The sequence below is a fragment of the Quercus robur genome, chromosome 1 (assembly GCF_932294415.1).
Source record: "Quercus robur chromosome 1, dhQueRobu3.1, whole genome shotgun sequence".
Taxonomy (NCBI): Eukaryota; Viridiplantae; Streptophyta; class Magnoliopsida; order Fagales; family Fagaceae; genus Quercus; species Quercus robur.
Window position 1 is genome coordinate 29407786 of NC_065534.1, and position 18995 is coordinate 29426780.

An 18995-nucleotide genomic window follows, 5' to 3' on the forward strand; every position below is an offset into this window, starting at 1 on the left:
TGCAGTATAAATGACACTTCCCCTAGCTCAAGGATGGTGTCATTTACCCATTGAAAATCACAGATCAGATTAGTTTACAGATTTTAAAGTCAAGCCTATTGAAAGTTCAAAAACGTGTATAAACACCTTTGAACGTTTAGACCCCCAAATTACAACTTAACCAATTCAAGCTTTATGTCAAACAACTAGTGTGCGGAAACTTAACATAAGCTATAAACAGAATTGGAAATCAATCTAAGCCAATTATAAATCACATCCATAGCAGAAAATAAAAGGCAAAGATAAAGGGAAGAGAGATGCAAACACAAGGACAACACACGATGTGTTATCGAAGAGGAAACCGAAGCCCTCGGCGTAAAACCTCTCCGCCGCCCTCCAAGTGGTCAATAATCCACTAGAAAATGTAGTTGGGATACATGAACAGCAATAGACCCTCCAAGCCTAATCTACCCGATGTACCTAAGCCCTCCAAGCTTCTTGCTCCAACAAGGTTGCACCGAACCTTTTTCTTTTCTAGCTTACCGGATTCCGCTACTAGACCATAGCATCAACCAATGTAGATTGGTTCCTTCCTAACTGCTTCCCAAAGCACCAAATAAACCTTCTCACAAATATGGGTATGGTGAGAAAAGGATTTGGCCAAGAACCTCTCAAGGATGTATCAATGGAGAGGAAGAGAGTAGAGGAATTTGAAGAGTCTCTTAGGTGAAGATTGTGGATGAATCAATCTTGTTTTTTTCTAGGGTTTCTCTCTCAAAATTCTCTCTGGAGGCTCTCTTTCAATCGTGGGTAAAAGGGGTATTTATACTGGAGTGGGAGAGGAATGTGAAACGTCAGGTTTTACAAAACAGGGGTGGCTCGCGGCTTGACCTCGCAGCTTGACTAAGTCGCGAGATCCAGTCGCGAGTTAACCGTATGGCCAGTTGTCCTGTTTTGTCCTGTAGTGCTCCAGCTAGCATGACTGTTCATCTTCCAGCATGCTTGGCACGTGTGCTGCTTCTGGCGGCTTGCAGCCGCGAGTCTCTGTTTTCTTGCACACTCTTGAGCAATCTTCACTCTATCTCACTCACTACCCTTACAACAAACCCACCTAAATACAGGGTTACTAAATGCTGAATTACAAGCAAATTTGGCACGGAATAAAGCCAATTAGATGGTTGAATAAATTCAACCTTACAATCTCCCCCTTTGGCTATTCCGTGACAAAACCTTAAAACAGACTCTAGACTTAACATGTGAGTTGGGAACAGTTGAACAAAACTCACTCACACCTAACTCTAGAAGCTGTGAAGCACTTGAATCATATGAACATAATACTCCTGAAACACAACAATACACCATGATCATTGTAAGCAGAAAATTATAAATGCATATGAAACAGACAATATGTGATCAAGCAAAGATGGAGTTAAGAAACAAACCATGACTTGATCAACCAAGTGAACACCACAAGGTAGTGATCATAGTGCTCATTTACACTTGGAATGAACACAAGGACATACAAGTTAACAAGCACAAGGCAAGACACTTGTATGCTCAACACTCAACCAATGCATAACACACAAGGCATATGCATCTAGGAACAATCCTACAAGGGCACAAGAGTGACAGTACATAAACCAAAATGCAGAACATTTTAGATTAAAGTACTGATTTCAACATAGCATAAAGGCTGCATTAAGCAAGGTACATACCATAAAGCCTACAAACTATGCATAAAACATTAATCCTAAAAGCTTACAAAAGCACAGGGGTACAAACAAAATTACTAAATAAAAACTTAAACAATATAAGCTAAAAGTGCATAAAGGTTCTCCCCTTCAAAGTGATGAGAAGCTGTGATGCACTTGGAACATATATACTTGTAACCTGAAACACTTGCACAAAACACATTAGACCCTCAAGGTAAAACAAGTAATAAAAGAACAAGTATAATGTAACAAGTAAATTGCGATCAAGTAAACATGATGTGAAACATGTGAGCAACTTGATCATACACCAAAACAGTCATATAGAAATGACTACAATGATCACATAGCAAAGCAAATGATCATCTAAACATGCATTCAAAGAAGCACAATAGCATAGGGATATATGCATGTCCAAAGCACAAACATGATGCAATGAGAACAACAAAGCATAACTCAAAGCACCATAAAGCCAACAAGAAAACAAACAGAACAAAGTTTTCTTATGATCTCAATGCCTTCTCCCCCTTGGTATATGCATCTCCCCTATGGAATATCTCTCCCCCTACAAATGTGCATGAGAAATAGAATTTCTCCCCCAAAGGATGTGTACAAGAGTCATATAGAAATGACAAAACACTCCGGTATACTCTCTAGAGTATACTCTCCCCCTTTTTGTCAGGAATAGACAAAGGGTCAAGAAGAAACAAGGGCAAGAGATGAAGGTACGAATAATGCCAATGATGCAAGAGGGGAAAAATGAAAATTTTTTGAAAACAACTTTGAAAATAACCCTCAATATGCAAAACACGCGATTTTCGCGACTGAGTCTCGCGACTTGACTTACCCGCAACTGAGTCGCCAAAACAGGGCAAAACTGGGTTTCTTGAAAAATTTCAGATTTTTTTTAACAAAATACTTTCCAAAAACACCTAAAACACTCAAAAATCTTTTTGCGCTTGAATTAACAAAGATTGAGCATGTGAAAACACATTTCATCAAGTACAATCACACAAATGAATATGGCATTTATTAAACATAAACTTGTGTGTTGTGTGTGGATATCAACAATGAGATAGTCCTTAGTCTAATGTGAAGCTTCAATGATCAATTCAACCAAGGCATACACAATTAGCACTAGATCAAGTGATCCATCTCAATTATAGAAATATGTATATATATGACCTCCCACAAAACTTGATAACATATCTTGGAGCTTTATATTTGACTCCATAACATTTGATCATTTTGATCTCTTGAGACAATCACCTCTCATTGTGAGAGTGATATTTGATATTTCACTTTAATGAACAAGCCTTTGGCTTTTTGAATAAACATTCTCTTTAATATAAGGTCGCTTACCCTTTTTCCTAGTCGAATGCTAGAATGTGCGACAGGCTTTTGCAGCTCAATATCTCTTTTCATTTGGAGATTTACATTTGGTGAGCTCTTCTTAGCAAAAACAAAAATAAAGAGTGGGAAGATATATAGACACAAGTCTATGCAAGTTTCAAGATCAACATAACCATTCACTAATCATTCATGACAAGTTTGAAGATCTATTTACAACAATCACATAGATTTCAAGAATTCTCCCACAGTGATATGAGTGCAAAGAAACAAGCAATGCTCGAAAATGCACAAAGCCATTAGCACAAAGGTACAAGGCAAAACAAGTTTTGAGACAAAACTCAACAACGTCGATCAAACTTTTTGATTTTCTACTTTTTATGTGGTTTTGGATTTTTACACACACAAACCAAAGACATAAAAGTAAGATCAAAATAAAAACAAAACAATGCATATAAAGATATGCATGATGCACAAATGCATGACAATGAAGCATCTAATACATGAAGGGTCCTACAAAGATCGAAAGAATTAGATCAAGGACCAAAGGAGCAAAAGCTCAACCATAGGAATCCTTCCTCATCCAAACAGAACAATTGTTTGGAATGAGTGTCTCATGAGAAGTGAGACGAGGGTTGGAAGAATGAGAACCGGAGATGCACATAGACAAGGAGTTAAGAGCATTAAACACTTTCTTTAACAACATGCTATTATCACTCAAATCCGGTTTATCCTTTTTAGCACAACTTCCAAGAAGCTCAAGTTTTTCTTTTCTTTTGATTCTTTTAAAAGCATGAAACTTAGAGCATTGAGGTCTTAGATGACCAAAGGCACCACAATGGTGACACACAATGTGTTTAGGTCCACTAGGCCTTTTGGGAAGGGATCTAGCAATATGGTTTTGTTCCCTCTTCAACTTATGACATTGAGGTCTTATATGACCAATCACACCACAATGGTGGCAAGTTGGAACAAACTTAGATCCATCCAAAGCCTTAGGTTGAGACCTAAACAGAGGCTTTGACTTAACAGCCTTTCTCTCCACATTTTGATTTCTTTTATGTGGAGGAACGTACACCGATTTGTCCTTAGAGGTAGAATACACATTAGGCACAAGATCGGGTACCACAACATGATTGCAACACATATTATCATCCATTTTATCAATGGGTTCAGCAATCAAACACTTGGCATGCATCTTAAGAGATTCATTTTCACATTTTAACTCATCAACAAGTTTGTTAGACAAAACAAGTTTAGCATCCAAGTCCATATTCAAACATTCAAACTCTTTTAGCTTTTCAAGAGAATCTTCAGCAAGTTTTTTATATTTCACAACCAATTTGTTGGATTCATTGAGCTTAGCAATCAAATCATCTTTTTCACAAAATAACTTGCTTAAATTCTTTTGAAACTTCTTAGCATTTTTCTTCAAGAGTTTGTCAACAACACTCATAGATTCAAATAACATGTCATCACACTTATGAGGATTAACACTCATAGAGGCATTTTCACAAACACGTGGCATGTTACATTCATCACCAACCAAATCATGCAAAGAGGCATACAAAGCACAATCCATGGCAAATAAAGCACAATCCATGGCAAATAAACACGAGAGGTCAAAGATCACACTTAGGTATTTAAACCACAACAAGTGTACCTGCTCTGATACCAATTGAAAGTTCAAAAACGTGTATAAACACCTTTGAACGTTTAGACCCCCAAATTACAACTTAACCAATTCAAGCTTTATGTCAAACAACTAGTGTGTGAAAACTTAACATAAGCTATAAACAGAATTGGAAATCAATCTAAGCCAATTATAAATCACATCCATAGCAGAAAATAAAAGGCAAAGATAAAGGGAAGAGAGATGCAAACACAAGGACAACACACGATGTGTTATCGAAGAGGAAACTGAAGCCCTCGGCGTAAAACCTCTCCGCCGCCCTCCAAGCGGTCAATAATCCACTAGCAAATGTAGTTGGGATACATGAACAGCAATAGACCCTCCAAGCCTAATCTACCCGATGTACCTAAGCCCTCCAAGCTTCTTGCTCCAACGAGGTTGCGCCGAACCTTTTTCTTTTCTAGCTTACCGGATTCCGCTACTAGACCATAGCATCAACCAATGTAGATTGGTTCCTTCCTAACTGCTTCCCAAAGCACCAAATAAACCTTCTCACAGATATGGGTATGGTGAGAAAAGGATTTGGCCAAGAACCTCTCAAGGATGTATCAATGGAAAGGAAGAGAGTAGAGGAATTTGAAGAGTCTCTTAGGTGAAGATTGTGGATGAATCAATCTTGTTTTTTTCTAGGGTTTCTCTCTCAAAATTTTCTCTGGAGGCTCTCTTTCAATCGTGGGTAAAAGGGGTATTTATACTGGAGTGGGAGAGGAATGTGAAACGTCAGGTTTTACAAAACAGGGGTGGCTCGCGGCTTGACCTCGCAGCTTGACTAAGTCGCGAGATCCAGTCGCGAGTTAACCGTATGGCCAGTTGTCCTGTTTTGTCCTATAGTGCTCCAGCTAGCATGACTGTTCATCTTCCAGCATGCTTGGCACGTGTGCTGCTTCTAGCGGCTTGCAGCCGCGAGTCACCCGCGAGTCCCAGCCGCGAGTCTCTGTTTTCTTGCACACTCTTGAGCAATCTTCACTCTATCTCACTCACTACCCTTACAACAAACCCACCTAAATACAGGGTTACTAAATGCTGAATTACAAGCAAATTTGACACGGAATAAAGCCAATTAGATGGTTGAATAAATTCAACCTTACACCTATCGTCCAAGCTACTAGGATTCCCTGCCATTTATTCTGCACTATAAAAGAGACTCTATAGAACATAAAAAACAAAGAGAGAGAAGTGTCTCATGTGCCTCCTATTCTGTATCTAGGGTTTATATACCCAAAACACTCTTGTACCTTCTATCGGTGTTATTCTTTGAAGGAACTTAAGATCCAGTGTTATAGAAGTTGTTGTCTCATACCAGCCATCAAAGGTGTTGGAGATCTAAACGTTCAAGGGTGGTTTTGGAGTCATGGACTAGATGTTCACATTTGAAACACATCCATATCAGAGACATCTGTAAATCTTAGACTTAAGTTGGGTAATTGTAGTTAAGTTTACAAAGAATAGGGTTATTTAGTCTGTAAATTTCTATTTGATGGTGGATGTGTTCACCTTTACTATGTAACTAATTTATTTCACAGGTTTTCGTAAGTCACCATATCTGTGTGTTATATTATTTCTACTGCTTTTACTATTTTGTGCAATATTGGTAATTGTTTAATTAACCATGGCTTTTATAATAGATGTAATAATCAATTTTAGTCTTAAAACTGGTTAATTACTGTTTTTGACAGAGTCTAAACCCAACAACCAGAAACAAGGATGAGTATTAGGAAGAGAAATAACCCGATTCCTTTGGTTGCACTAGTAACAACAGTGGTCATTCCTTGAAGGGACCACGTGCATTCTCTGTTATTAAGTTCTGCCCTTTTCATTTCTCTCTCTTTATACAATGCTTGCTGTAAGTTGTAACTAATATTACCACTTCTCTGAGTGGTTTAATTAATGGTACAAATTGCCTAGAATAACCGTAGGCAATGAGGCAAAATTATTGTACAACGGACGAAACAAACAAACTGGTTTGTAAGGTCTCAACCAATGACAAGAAAATTTAGTGCTACAGTCAAATTATAACAATAATTATCTCATGCATTTGGTAAATGTAGCATTCTTCTTGCAATATATAAATCTTACAACTTTGACCCACACATTGTGATGGAAATGTTGTTTATCTCTCCGGGTTGTAGGTTCTACTAAATTTGCCTTTTTCTATATCCCACTAGATAATGGAGATGAGCTATGTTCACACTTTTTTCCCAGCATCTTTTTTTTTGGTAGAGAATTTCCGTTCAAATATTTTATTGATTGATTTTCATCGTTCATATCATATCACAATATTGATTTTACAAAACAATAAAAGAGAATAAACTTCGTAAAAAATTTCATTATTCTTTTTGTATACTTTGCTCAAGGAAGGATAAGAAATTTCACAATTTCTCATTATCTTTGAAACTAACCAATTTTCTCTTTTATGTTTGGGAAATAAACAAATACCTTCAATTCATTATTTTTTCAATTAAAAGTTAAAACCATGATTTAATGTTAGTTATATATATATATTCGATTATCAATTGCAGGGGCAAAGGGAAGGGGGAGGGGGGGGGGGGGGGGGGAATGGGCGAGAGGGGGCAAATGCCCTCTTAAGAGCATTCTCAACAAAGGTGCTAAAAATGTTAAATGCTATATTTTAGCATTTTTAACACCTCAAATGATAAAAACCCACTTACATCAAACATTCTAAATCTTAAAAAAATTAACTCCAAGCTACAATAGAATCTCATTTTTGAGACCCTACTGTACCAAGATGCTAGAGTTTTTTAATATTTTTTTCCTTTTCTCTCTCTGTCTTTCTCTTTCTCCTTCTTAGAGCATCCACAGCAGTGGAGCTATTTTTTTAGCTATTTGGCACCACAAAAAGTCACTTTATTTATTTTACCTACTTATTTTACAAACATCCTGTAGCAGTGGATCTATTTTACCTTTCAACATAATAAAATAATATAAATATCACAATAAAATAATATATCTACTACGATAAAATAATACACCCCACTGAAAAAAAAAAAAAAAAAAAAAAAAAAAAAAAGATCATTTGAAGATTCTGAAGAACAATAAGCAAACCCAAAACCCCAACCACCTCCACTACCACCCACAACCCACAACCACCTCCATTGTCCACAAGCCACCATTAACACAACCTAAATCCATCAAATTTGCAACAAAATCATCTCAAAAACCAACCAAAATTCAACAAACCCACAAATCCAGCAACAAAAAAACCCAGGGACAACCAACAAAAAAAACCTACACCACCGACACAGCCAACAACAACCACCCACAATAATGGCTTGGGACAACCCACCACCACCATGAACACAAACCACAAACACAACCCACGAACACAACCCAATCAACAACCCACCACCACCACCACCACAAATCCACCTCAATGACCACCACCCACAACTCTGATTTAATAATAAAAAAAATTATAAAAAATTATTTAAAAAAATAAAAAATAAAAAATAAAAACCACCACCACCACCAAGCTTAGGTACCGGCGGCTTGGGATTTGTGTCAATAATGGCTTAGGACTTGGGTCGCTGGCGGCTTGGCGGGCAGTGGCTAAGGAGTGGTGAGGAGTTGGAGGAAGAAAGAAATAAAAAAAATGGAGGTGGAGAAAAGAAGGGTTGGGTTCAGTGAAGAAGAAAGGTGAAGTAGAAAGAAAAAATAGAGAAAAAATGGCTGGAGGAAGGAACAAAAAAAAAAAAAAAAATGAAAGGGAGAAGTGCTGGGTTTGGTTTGGTGAAGAAGACAGAGTGAATGTAAAAAAGAAAGAGAAAAGAAAGAAGGAGAGAGAAAAGATTAATTTAATATAAAAAGAGAGAGAAACCAATTAAATATATATATATATATATTTATATATATTTTTGCCTTTGAGCTACAGTGCACATCTAAAATAGATGTGCACTGTAGCTGAGAAGCTTTACCTCCACTGCTGCAGCTCTCCTTTTGTGATTAACAGCTATATTTTTAGCAATATACCTATTTAGCACCACTACTATGAGTGCTCTTAGACCACCATATGCTCTCAATCTCAGTCTCAAACTCTCTACTTTCCTTTCTTTCTCTATGAGCTAGTGTAGCTGTTGATCTTTCTCATCTCTCCGTAGGACGAGCTGATTTCGTGGGTGGTGGTGGATCGTCCTTGTTCGTGATTTCGTGGGTCTGGGTTGATTTCATGGTTTAGTGGTGTATCAGCAAGTGTGGGTGTAATAGCGACTGTGGTTTATCGGCGACTGTGGGTGTATCAACGACTACGATGTATCGGCGACAGTGGTTTAGCAAGTGTGGCTGATTTTGGGATTTGATTTTGGCGGATGTGATCTGATTTTGGTGGGTTTTGTGGTTGGGGTTGAGATCAGGGTGGTGGGTTTTGGTTGGGGTTGAGAACGGGGTGGTTAGGTGGTGGTGGGTTTTGGTTGGGGTTGAGATCGGGGTGGGTGGGTGGTGGGTTTTGTGGTGGGTGGTTAGGTGGTGGGTTTTGTGGTGGCTGTTGGTATTGGGGTAAGGCTAGGCTGCAGTGGTGGGGTTTTGATTTGCAAGTTGTGGTTGGCATTACTGGTGGTTTGGATTTGCATCTGGGTTGTTTTTGTTTTTGTTTTTCTTGTTGATGGTGGTATAAGGATGTAGGTTTGGGTGGTGATGAGGTTGTGGGTTTGGGTTTGTGATTTTGGTGGTTGGGGATTGTGGTGGCTACCGGTTGGTGGTTTTTATTTATTTATTTTTATTTTTTATTTTTTATGGTGGTGATGGATGGCAGTGATTAGTTGTGGATGTGGCTATGACTAGGTTTGTTTGGACTAAGAAGAAAGTGGTGGGTTTCATCAAAGAAAGAGAGAGACATAGTGGTAAAATAAAAATATTATTATTTAAATGAAGTTGTAAAAAAAAAAAAAAAAATGCTTGATATTGGGTGTATTGTAAAGTGGTATGTTAAAATTGATAAAGTAGGATTTTGAGATGGTAAATGCTAAATTTTTTAGAATGTTTGATGGGAATGCTCTAACGCCCCAAAAATTCTCAAGTAATATTATTGTACGTAGTATAAGGGCTTACTTGCATACACAAAGGACAATCAGCTTTTTTACATACATATTGTACTTGTACGCTGTATTAGCTCATCACAGGAAAAACCATTTCACATTCGGGGCCATTGCAACTCTTTAAAAAATAAATAATGGGTCCCACCTTATAATAGTATTATAATAAAATAAAACCTCTTGTACAACCTACTTCTCCACTATTTTGCTGAAAAAAAAAAAAATACCCCTACTTTCACTCACTAGTCATTATAGCACCTCAAAAAAGTTGACAACCACAAAATTTTTCACAACTTTTTGTTACAATTGTTGCGTGCCAAAGTGTGATTGTTGAAAAATATTTGTGAGTTTATGTGTTAGTATTTGTTAATTACTCACAGTTTGCTATATCAAAGTTTTGGTAAAAAAAAGTTAAGAAATAATTTATGGTCTAAAACTACTCATAGTACCTCTATTTCGCAAAACAATTTTTTTTTCTTTTCTTACCAGCATTTTTCAATCTCAAACCCAAGTCTTTTTTACAAAACCAAATTTTAATTATGTATGACAATTACATTTGCATATAGTTATTTATTTATTTTGTTATTAATATCAATTAATACTTTTCGGATTAATTTTACTCTCTTCTGATCTTGCTCCCTAACCTAAAATCCTGAATCCACCACTAATCTATTACAATAGTAAGCACGTAGAAACTGCAAATTAATTAATCAAATAATAATCCAATAAATCATCAAATAATTAAAAGTAATGTTACTCCAATTATGATTGACCATATATAAAAAAAAATAAATAAATATTCTTGCCTTTAGCATTACTCAAATTTGTAGATTATATGTTTGGTCTTCTGCATTCTTCCGATACATGGCCCCTTCATGCTGTGGATGGAACAAATATAAAAGTCACAGCCCTGAAAGAATGTGAGATCCCAATCGCGTCTTGGTCTGTTTGGATTGAACTTATTGTTGCTGAAACTGAAAACTGAAAACTGAAAACACTGTAGCAAAATAATTTTTAAATATGTGAATAGTACTGTGAAACCCATTTTTAATATTTTTTTAATCTGTGAACAGTGCTAAACAGTGTTCAACGCAGAATTCAAAACGTGGATTTCAGCCGAATCCAAACCCAGCCTTAAACTACTCTAGGCAAAACTGGTCAAATGCATGCAATGGACCGTTGTGAATTGTGATGGCAGCATGTCATGTGTGCCATCACAAAGGTCCAGTTCCCAAGCCAAGGCCCAACTTCTTTATTTCTTTTCTTTTTTCTGGTAAAAGCCAAATCCAACTTCTTTACCATCATTGAGCAGAGATAGAAAAGTCCAATGTTTCATAATATTTAATTTCCAATTTTGAATGATTCATTTGAAAGATCCCATGGATCAAAAGACAAGGTTTTCTGCAAACTTTCAAACTTTTTTTTTTTTAATTAAATGTAAATTTTAATAAATCTAATATTAGATTACATTTTTTTACTATATAACTTTCATGTTTATAAAATTTTAAAAATATTAAAGATTAATAATTTGGTTATTAATCAAATTTTTAATTTTTAAGTTTTTGTTATCTTAACTTATGCTTAAAAAAATTTATGGGTCAAATAACAAATAAATAATAAATAACATCCGATTTAAATAAAATTTAATATGTGTTTTAAAAACATGAAAAACGTGCAATTAAATTGTTCAATTTTTAAAATACATAGTTATATTAATTTTTTTTTTTTTTTTTTACTAGAGTTTGAAAAGTTTCTTTTAAAACTAATTTCTAAACTTTGCCCCGATAAAAATTCGTAAAAATGAACTTCTTTGAAAAAAAAAGAAAATAACTGTGGACAAAGAGACGTCATGTGTGATGTCAGTAGTTGAGACAATCCTAATGCCGCCTTATCATCTATTGACTTTCTTCGCCTTATCTACGGCAACTATAAATAGAAGTATAGAACCCATTCGGAGAAGTACAAAACACTACCACTTACACAGCAAACATTGTAGCAACAAAGAGAGATAAATGGCAGGACAAGAAATGGCTAACAGAGAAAGCAGGTGGTCCCTTCAAGGAATGACCGCTCTTGTTACCGGTGGAACCAAAGGAATCGGGTTCTTTCTCTGCCTAAAACCCTTTATTTTTTTTTCCTTCTGAAATGTGTTCTTAGTATCTCCTTCTCTCTCCTTGTAATATAACTTATTTCACCATTCTTTAAATGGTTTTATATCTTTAATTAAAGCCGGCTTGTTTATTTATTTATTTTTTTACATCAAAGATGGTTACTACTCGTCCATGTTAGATGGGGGTAGCCCTTTGTAAAATCTGTTTATTTATTTGGCTAAAATATCCAACCCGTTATTAGGAAGTATCTTTCTATCGATTATATTTTATCTCTACGGTATGACTTTAACCCGAAAAAGATTTATTTATTTTCTTAACAGAAATAAAATAATCATTTAAAACTCTACTCATGATATCATAATCATAAAATATAACATTCTGTTTTGCCAATAATTGAATGACATAATAGCATTCATCCCTCTTTAAGGTTTGTATCCAGAGTTTAATCCATGTATCTACACTTAATAAATAAAATAACCTCCTGTTTTAACTTTTGTTTTGTGAAATTCTGCTATCAGAGTTATATCAACCCAAATCCATATACAAGTGGTCATAGGGGCGGCTCCACTTAAAATAAAATTTTGAACACCTTGATCATGAATTTTTTTTTTTTGAAGTCTAGTTAAAATAAGTTTGAATATAATCATCTTAACAATATCTTAGCATTTTTAAACACACACACACCAAAAAAAAAAAAAAAAAACTAACTAATTTGATTTAAAATATGGGAAAAAATTAATAAATCCAATGGATCAATGAGAGTTCAATGGATGAATGATTGCTTAACTATGTACATTAAAAAAATGTAACTCATATGATTGATAATGAAGAAATCATTTAACAATTTCAATATATGAAATATCATAGAAAGCAATTGTAAAACTTTATGTATTTCGGTTTTTTTTTTTTTTTTTTTTTTTTTTTATGATGTTGATGTATTTAAGTTTTCTTTTGTTTTAAATTTTGTATAATTTATGTTTCTTTTTGATCCCCTAAAAAATAATCCTAGAGCCACCACTATCTTAGTTCTATCTTATTATCACTATTGTGTGTGTCTATATATATCTTTCTCTCTTTTCTTTTTTGGTAAAGTATTAGCGTATTAGTATGTCTATGTTGTAGTAGACCCTAGATTTAGTAATACTCATGATATCCTTGTATAGTTTAATCGCTGAATACAATAGAATACACATTATTCAGTTATTCTTTTTATTTGTTGTTATTTACTACTGTGTGTTGTGACTAGCTAGGTATGCTGTTGTTGAGGAATTGGCAGGCCTGGGGGCTACCGTACATACATGCTCTCGAAACGAAGCTCAACTCAATGAATGTTTACATGAGTGGAAGATGAAGGGATTTCGAGTCTCTGGTTCAGTCTGCGATGTAGCGTCTCGAACGCAACGAGAGGAGCTAATGAGCACAGTCTCGTCTATGTTTAATGGCAAACTCGACATCCTTGTGAGTCCTTTATTTCCTCTACATCACTGCGTTTGCATGGCATATATTTTAGAGCATACTCCAAAGTTGATGAAGATCAATCTTCTTTTACCTTCTTTTCTATGCTAAAATATGTTCAGCTTCAGTTTTTGAAGATCAATCTTGATCAACAATTTAAATGGCATTGGAATATTACTTGGTCAGAGCCACTTCATTAGTGCTTTTGCAGTTAATACAATCAATTAATAGTTAATGTCACCCGGTTTTAGATAAACAATGTGGGAACGGCCAGAGCGAAACCAACTTGGAGTACACAGCTGAAGATTTCTCATTTCTCATGTCTACCAATCTTGAATCAGCTTATCACTTGAGCCAACTTGCTTATCCTCTTCTGAAAGTTTCGGGAGCAGGAAGCATTGTTTTCGTTTCTTCGATTGCTGGTGTAGTAGCCGTAAATATGGGAGCAACTATATATGGTGCAGCTAAAGGTAATTAATTTCTTTGTACTATAATTGACTTTTTATTGCAAGCTTATGGGTTATAAATTTCAGCTGTGACATCAAATAATGCGATCAGCTTTTGTCTGATATTCATTTGAAGGAGCGATGAATCAACTCACAAAAAATTTGGCATGTGAGTGGGCAAAGGATAACATAAGGAGTAACTCTGTTGCGCCATGGTATATCAAAACTCCCCTGGCTGAAAGTGTAAGTGTGCTAGTGCTTGTGAAGATTGTTAATTAACCATGTTTAACTAATATTGTTTGGGAGTAACAAAGCGGGAAATGAATTGAATTATTTTATGCTAAGCTTACTATTAGATCCTTATTTTAAAATAAATGACTAAATATATGTGTATTTTGAGAATTTTAGTAAAAAATTTATTAAATCTAATTTATTTACTCAAATTTCTCCCAGTTTTGAGGGAAATGAAGATTTGAGGTTTGAGAGAATAGAGAGGAATGAGTGTTCTCTCTTATTTATTCCATTCTCTTCCACCTAAAATCTCAAACAAGAAAATGGACTTCATTAAAACTCATAAACAAGAAAAGGGAAAACATTCTAAAATTATTTTTTTCATTCATTTCCATTTCATTCCTTTCTCCCCTCCCAAATGAGTTGTACAATGCACACTCTCAATAAACAAACAATTGTAAGTTTGCATTTTTCATGTGCTAAGAAATGTGAACAATTTACTGAATTTAACCTACTGCAGTATTCTATAATACCTTGGCTCCTTCAAAGAGGTCATTATCTAAGTTAGGTTCCAACTTAAAATTTTAAAATAATAATAATTAACATGAATCATGATAACCATGACAATTTATATTTTCTTCTTTTTGCAGTTTTCGGTGAGAAATGCAAATTTTTTGGAGGCTGTTATCTCTCAAACCCCTCTTGGACGTGGTGGAGAGCCAAAGGAAGTTTCTTCCTTGGTGGCATTCCTATGCCTACCTGCAGCTTCTTACATAACCGGTCAGACCATTTGTGTTGATGGAGGGATAACTGTAAATGGCTTCAGCTTACCATGAGCAGCAGAAAATGATGTTCAGACACACATTGTTGGAATATATTTTTGGTACTGCAACAAGGCATGATTGTAAACCCATGAATATTCGCATGACTACAACTATTTTTATGCAAGGAAAAATAAATAAATATAGTCAATTAGTGCTTTCCGAAATTAAAATTTTAAAAATAAAAATAAAAGAAAAGAAAGGATTGTAGTAAGTGGGATGCACAAACCTCTCTCCTTGGCATTTTCTAAAATTATTGTATATTCATCTACATGGTTATGGTTATCTTGTATTCTTAAATTTATAAATACAAATATCTTGTACTCTCTCTCGAAGAGTATAGGTCTTAAATGATTAGAAAGCTCATATACTATAAGAGGGAATATGCATATACATAAGATCATTATTAATATAACCTGAGCTAAGATGTTGATCATGGGTCAATTAAACAAAATCTTAGTCCATATATTTTGAGATCAACTATGAATTCTCATTTTTATATGGAATATAGTATAAAAAATCTAACAAATTGAATCAAGAATTTCCCTATAAAATTAGTTTAGTCATCTTTCGCAAAGTACGAAATTTTTTAGCAAACACATATAAACCTACACGTACATGTATATATATGTGTGTGTGAGAGTGTTAGATTTTGAAATTCATCCAATTGCATTTTAGGACTATAGGTCCACAGAAGAAGTTTTTGGTTCCGTTCTTGTTAATGAAGCCCAAGCCCGAAGGATATACAGAGTTAGTGCCTATTTGGTTCAGCCTTTTTTTTTCTTTCAAATATAACAATTACAAAAAGCTGAACCAAGCTCACTTTAACACGTGATGTTAGAGGACCCTTTAAAACTCACAAAACCACATTGAAGGAAAACTTTGCATTTTATCCTTTTTATTGTTTTTCCCATTGGCAAGATGAATAGATCAGGAGCGCTACAAATTTACCTCTTGTCCTCATCCAGTTCACATTGGATGGAATTTAAAATGCCACTTTTACAAACCAGAAGCAAGAACACATAACAAAGAAGAGAACATATGGAAATGTCTCATTTAAAAATCAAAAGCAAGAACACACAGCAAAGAAGAGAACAGATGGAAATGTCTCATTTAAAAATCGGTGGATGGCTGTGGGAGGGTGGGGGATAACTTCCATAGAGGAATGAAGGCAACAGCCTTAATTCAAACATGATGTTGCACACGATTAGTGGTCACATAACAATCTGGAGTTACCTGCTTCTTCTTATATTGTCTTTTGCCCACTCACAAGCCAAAGTTTTAGTAAGTTGATTAATTGCTCCTGGAATCACAAATAAACAAAATTTCTCTATAAGCTTCTTGAGTTTAAAATTAATAGGAACATGGATACATTCATTTGATAGGTAAATTACCTTTGGTAGCTCCCTGAACAGGCATAGACTTTAGTGAAACAAAACCCGATACAGAGGAGGTGAATACAATGCTTCCCACTCCTGATGCTTTGAGAGGTGGATAAGCAAGTTGAGAAATATGGAAAACAGATTCAAAATTGGCTGCCATGAGAGTAGAAAATCCTGCATCTGTGAAATCCACTACCGATTTCCGTATGTTTCTCCCAACAATATTTATATACGGATCAAAAACAAGCCAGTCTTCCAGTTCAGTAAACAGGAAAAGCAGTTCAAAACTTTAAATTATAACATGTTAAAACTCAAAACGGGAACATAAACAGATACAATACATAACATTTTGAAACCCAATAAGGGAAACACAAAATTCAATGTTTTTTATGTAAAAAATGAGGAAATGAAGAAGCTTACGAGGATGTTGAGCTTCCCATCAAACAAAGTGGACACAGTGCTCATAAGCTCTTCTCTCTCACACGTAACAGACTGACCCAGTAACCCCAAAACCCAAATTATCCCGTTCACTCAGACACCCATCAAGCTCACTCTCATTCCGATAGCGCGTGTGCACTCTGGCTCCAAACCCCACCAATTCCTCCACAATAGCATGCCTAAAAGGTAGAAAAACCAAAACCCAATTCCCAGTTCACAATATAATTAATTTCTCAATTCTCACAAACCAAAGAGGAAAAGAAAATAAATTCCAAGACTTCTTTTTATCTATGTATGTAAAAATATGTACCCGATTCCGCGAGTGCCACCGGTGATGAAAGGTGGGGTTTGAGAAGAATGGAGAGGGTGGGTTTAGGAGATTAGACTTTTCAGATAGAGTAGAAGAAGAGAGTGAAGGTGGAATGAGAGTCTGAGACATTCCAGCAGCGGCCAACCCAGTTCCAAGCAGGCAGCCGTACCGTAATAAGTCCGACGGGTAAAGTTTAGTTGGAAATTCTAAGGGGCTGTTTGGTTTTTTCTTTTTCTTTTTTTTTTCATTACTCACCACTCCTCGTTCAATTTTCGCCACTTGTCACTTATCATTTAAAATATCCAAATTTCTTATACCCACTCGTTTGTCACACTTCACTTAGCTAGTCATCACTCAAATTTTTCAACTTTTTGTGGGCCCTATCCTATAACTTGGTTAGAGCAAAGCTGTTAAGCCTACCCACCTCACACTCATTTCATTTTCTTCACTGCTCATTTCATTTTGCCACCACCACAGTCACAGTGTTAAAGTGCAACCAAAGAAGTACAAACAACAAAAATTCTGATCAATAAAAATTCCCCCAAACCCAAAAGCCATTTTCCAACCCTCAAAATATGCAGCAAAAAATCAAAACTCCATTCATACTTATTTATGATACACCACCAAATCAAAAAAAAAAAAAACAAACAAACAAACAAACAAACATGTCTAGAAAAATAGCAAAACATATCGAGATTGAAGGAGGAAGAAGTCGTGGTGGTGGTGTCTAATTTAGGGGTGTAGTGAGCGGAGCTGAAGAGATCGTTGAATCCAGAACCGAAATCTTGGGATTTCTGCTATGGGTTGGCGATGAAGAGAGAATCGCGATCTTCAAAGGCATTGGAGAAGGAGCGAGGACGTGTTGATGATCCTCTGACAGTGGAAGTGGATTTGGAGCAGGCCATCAAAGTCGAAATCAAAGGCTAGTAGGCTCTTGAAGTCATTCATTTCGGCCAGAATTTTGGAAGGCAAAATTGGAAAAAGGACAAAGAACGCTCCAAGGCTTGGTCATCGATGGCCCAGGCGAGCCCTCCAACGGAGCATCAATCTGAGACAAAGACTGAGACCCATTTGCGAGTTGTTTGCCAGATGGGTCGGCATCGGAACTTCGCCGTCGTGTTCACCAATCTGAGCTATGGCCGTCACAAGTTGGATGAGGTGGGGGCTCGGTCAGCATGGCTGGGCAAAAGGGATGAAGTGTGAAGAGGTATGCTTAGATTTGGGACTGGAAAAGAGTTTATGTGAGTTGGGTTTGAAGGAAAAAGTTGTTGGTGGGGATCATGAAAAGGAGAGTCGGACTTGACAAGGCATTGACAGTGGGTCCCACACGTGTGTTTAATTACGAAAATACCATGAAAACTAAGTTTTAAAAACTGAAAACACCTAAAATGTATTTTCAATTTCCATAACTTATCACTCAAAAATTAGAGAATTGAGTGATGGAAACAAAAACTGAAAATATCCCAAACAAACCATTCAACCATAGGACCTACATATTTTGAGTTATAGGTGATGGAAACAAAGTTACAGGTGATGAAAATACAAAAACCAAATAGCCCCTAAGGCCATGTTTGGTTTAATAATTTTCATCACTCAATTTCCATCACTTAATTTCCGTCACTCATCACTCAAAATATCCTACCCATTTGGCACCATCACTCATTTTCCATCACTCAATATTTTTCACACTATTTATGGCCTCATACCTGTCACTCGATGCAGCTTTTTTTTTTCTTTTCTTTTTTTCCCGTACCCAAACTCACCGAACCTAGTGAAAAAATAAAATAAAATAAAATAAATAACCCAGAACAGATCGAAACAGTGAAAAAACCAAAAAAAGAAGAAGAAGAAGAAACCCAGAACAAATTGAACCAGTCAAAGAAGAAGAAAAAAAAAAAAAAAAAAAAACCGAACAGCCAACCCAGGAGAAGAAAGGAAAAAAAAAGTCAAAAGGTGGTCAAAAGTTACGGCTGAGTACTGTTTGTGGGTCCCCTATGTGTATTTAATTACAATATTGCCATTGAC

At 35.7% G+C, this 18995-nt stretch overlaps 1 protein-coding gene, 1 long non-coding RNA gene and 1 pseudogene across 3 annotated transcripts; 1 reads left to right on the plus strand and 2 right to left on the minus strand.

Moving 5' to 3' along the window:
- Positions 1–191: 191 nt before the first annotated feature.
- LOC126728688 (uncharacterized) lies at positions 192–5184 on the minus strand. Its single transcript, XR_007656420.1, has 2 exons — positions 5078–5184; positions 192–459 (listed from the first exon to the last, which is right to left on the minus strand). It is a non-coding gene; the product is annotated as an uncharacterized LOC126728688 (long non-coding RNA).
- Positions 5185–11753: 6569 nt separating this feature from the next.
- On the plus strand, positions 11754–14855 carry LOC126728694 (tropinone reductase homolog At1g07440-like; annotated as a pseudogene).
- LOC126728740 (tropinone reductase homolog At2g29260, chloroplastic-like) lies at positions 14369–17165 on the minus strand. 2 transcript variants are annotated; one of them, XM_050434527.1, is made up of 5 exons: positions 16971–17165; positions 16643–16839; positions 16235–16434; positions 16077–16143; positions 14369–14905 (listed from the first exon to the last, which is right to left on the minus strand). In XM_050434527.1, exons 2-5 carry the CDS (start codon positions 16660–16662, stop codon positions 14842–14844), a joined length of 351 nt encoding a protein of 116 aa, XP_050290484.1. In that variant the 5' UTR covers positions 16663–16839; positions 16971–17165; the 3' UTR covers positions 14369–14841. The 2 variants fall into 2 exon arrangements, with proteins under 2 accessions (XP_050290484.1, XP_050290488.1); XM_050434531.1 differs by having other exon boundaries at positions 16643–17165.
- Positions 17166–18995: the final 1830 nt, after the last annotated feature.

Bases quoted from the DNA above. Each gene is read 5' to 3' on its own strand.
- LOC126728740 (XM_050434527.1), bottom strand. From the start codon at position 16,662: ATGGGAAGCTCAACATCCTC. The intron at 16,435-16,642 runs GTAAGCTTCTTC...TATTGTTGGGAG, and splicing joins ATGGGAAGCTCAACATCCTC to AAACATACGGAAATCGGTAG. The intron at 14,906-16,076 runs GTAACTCCAGAT...GCCTTGTTGCAG, and splicing joins GACAATATAAGAAGAAGCAG to TACCAAAAATATATTCCAAC.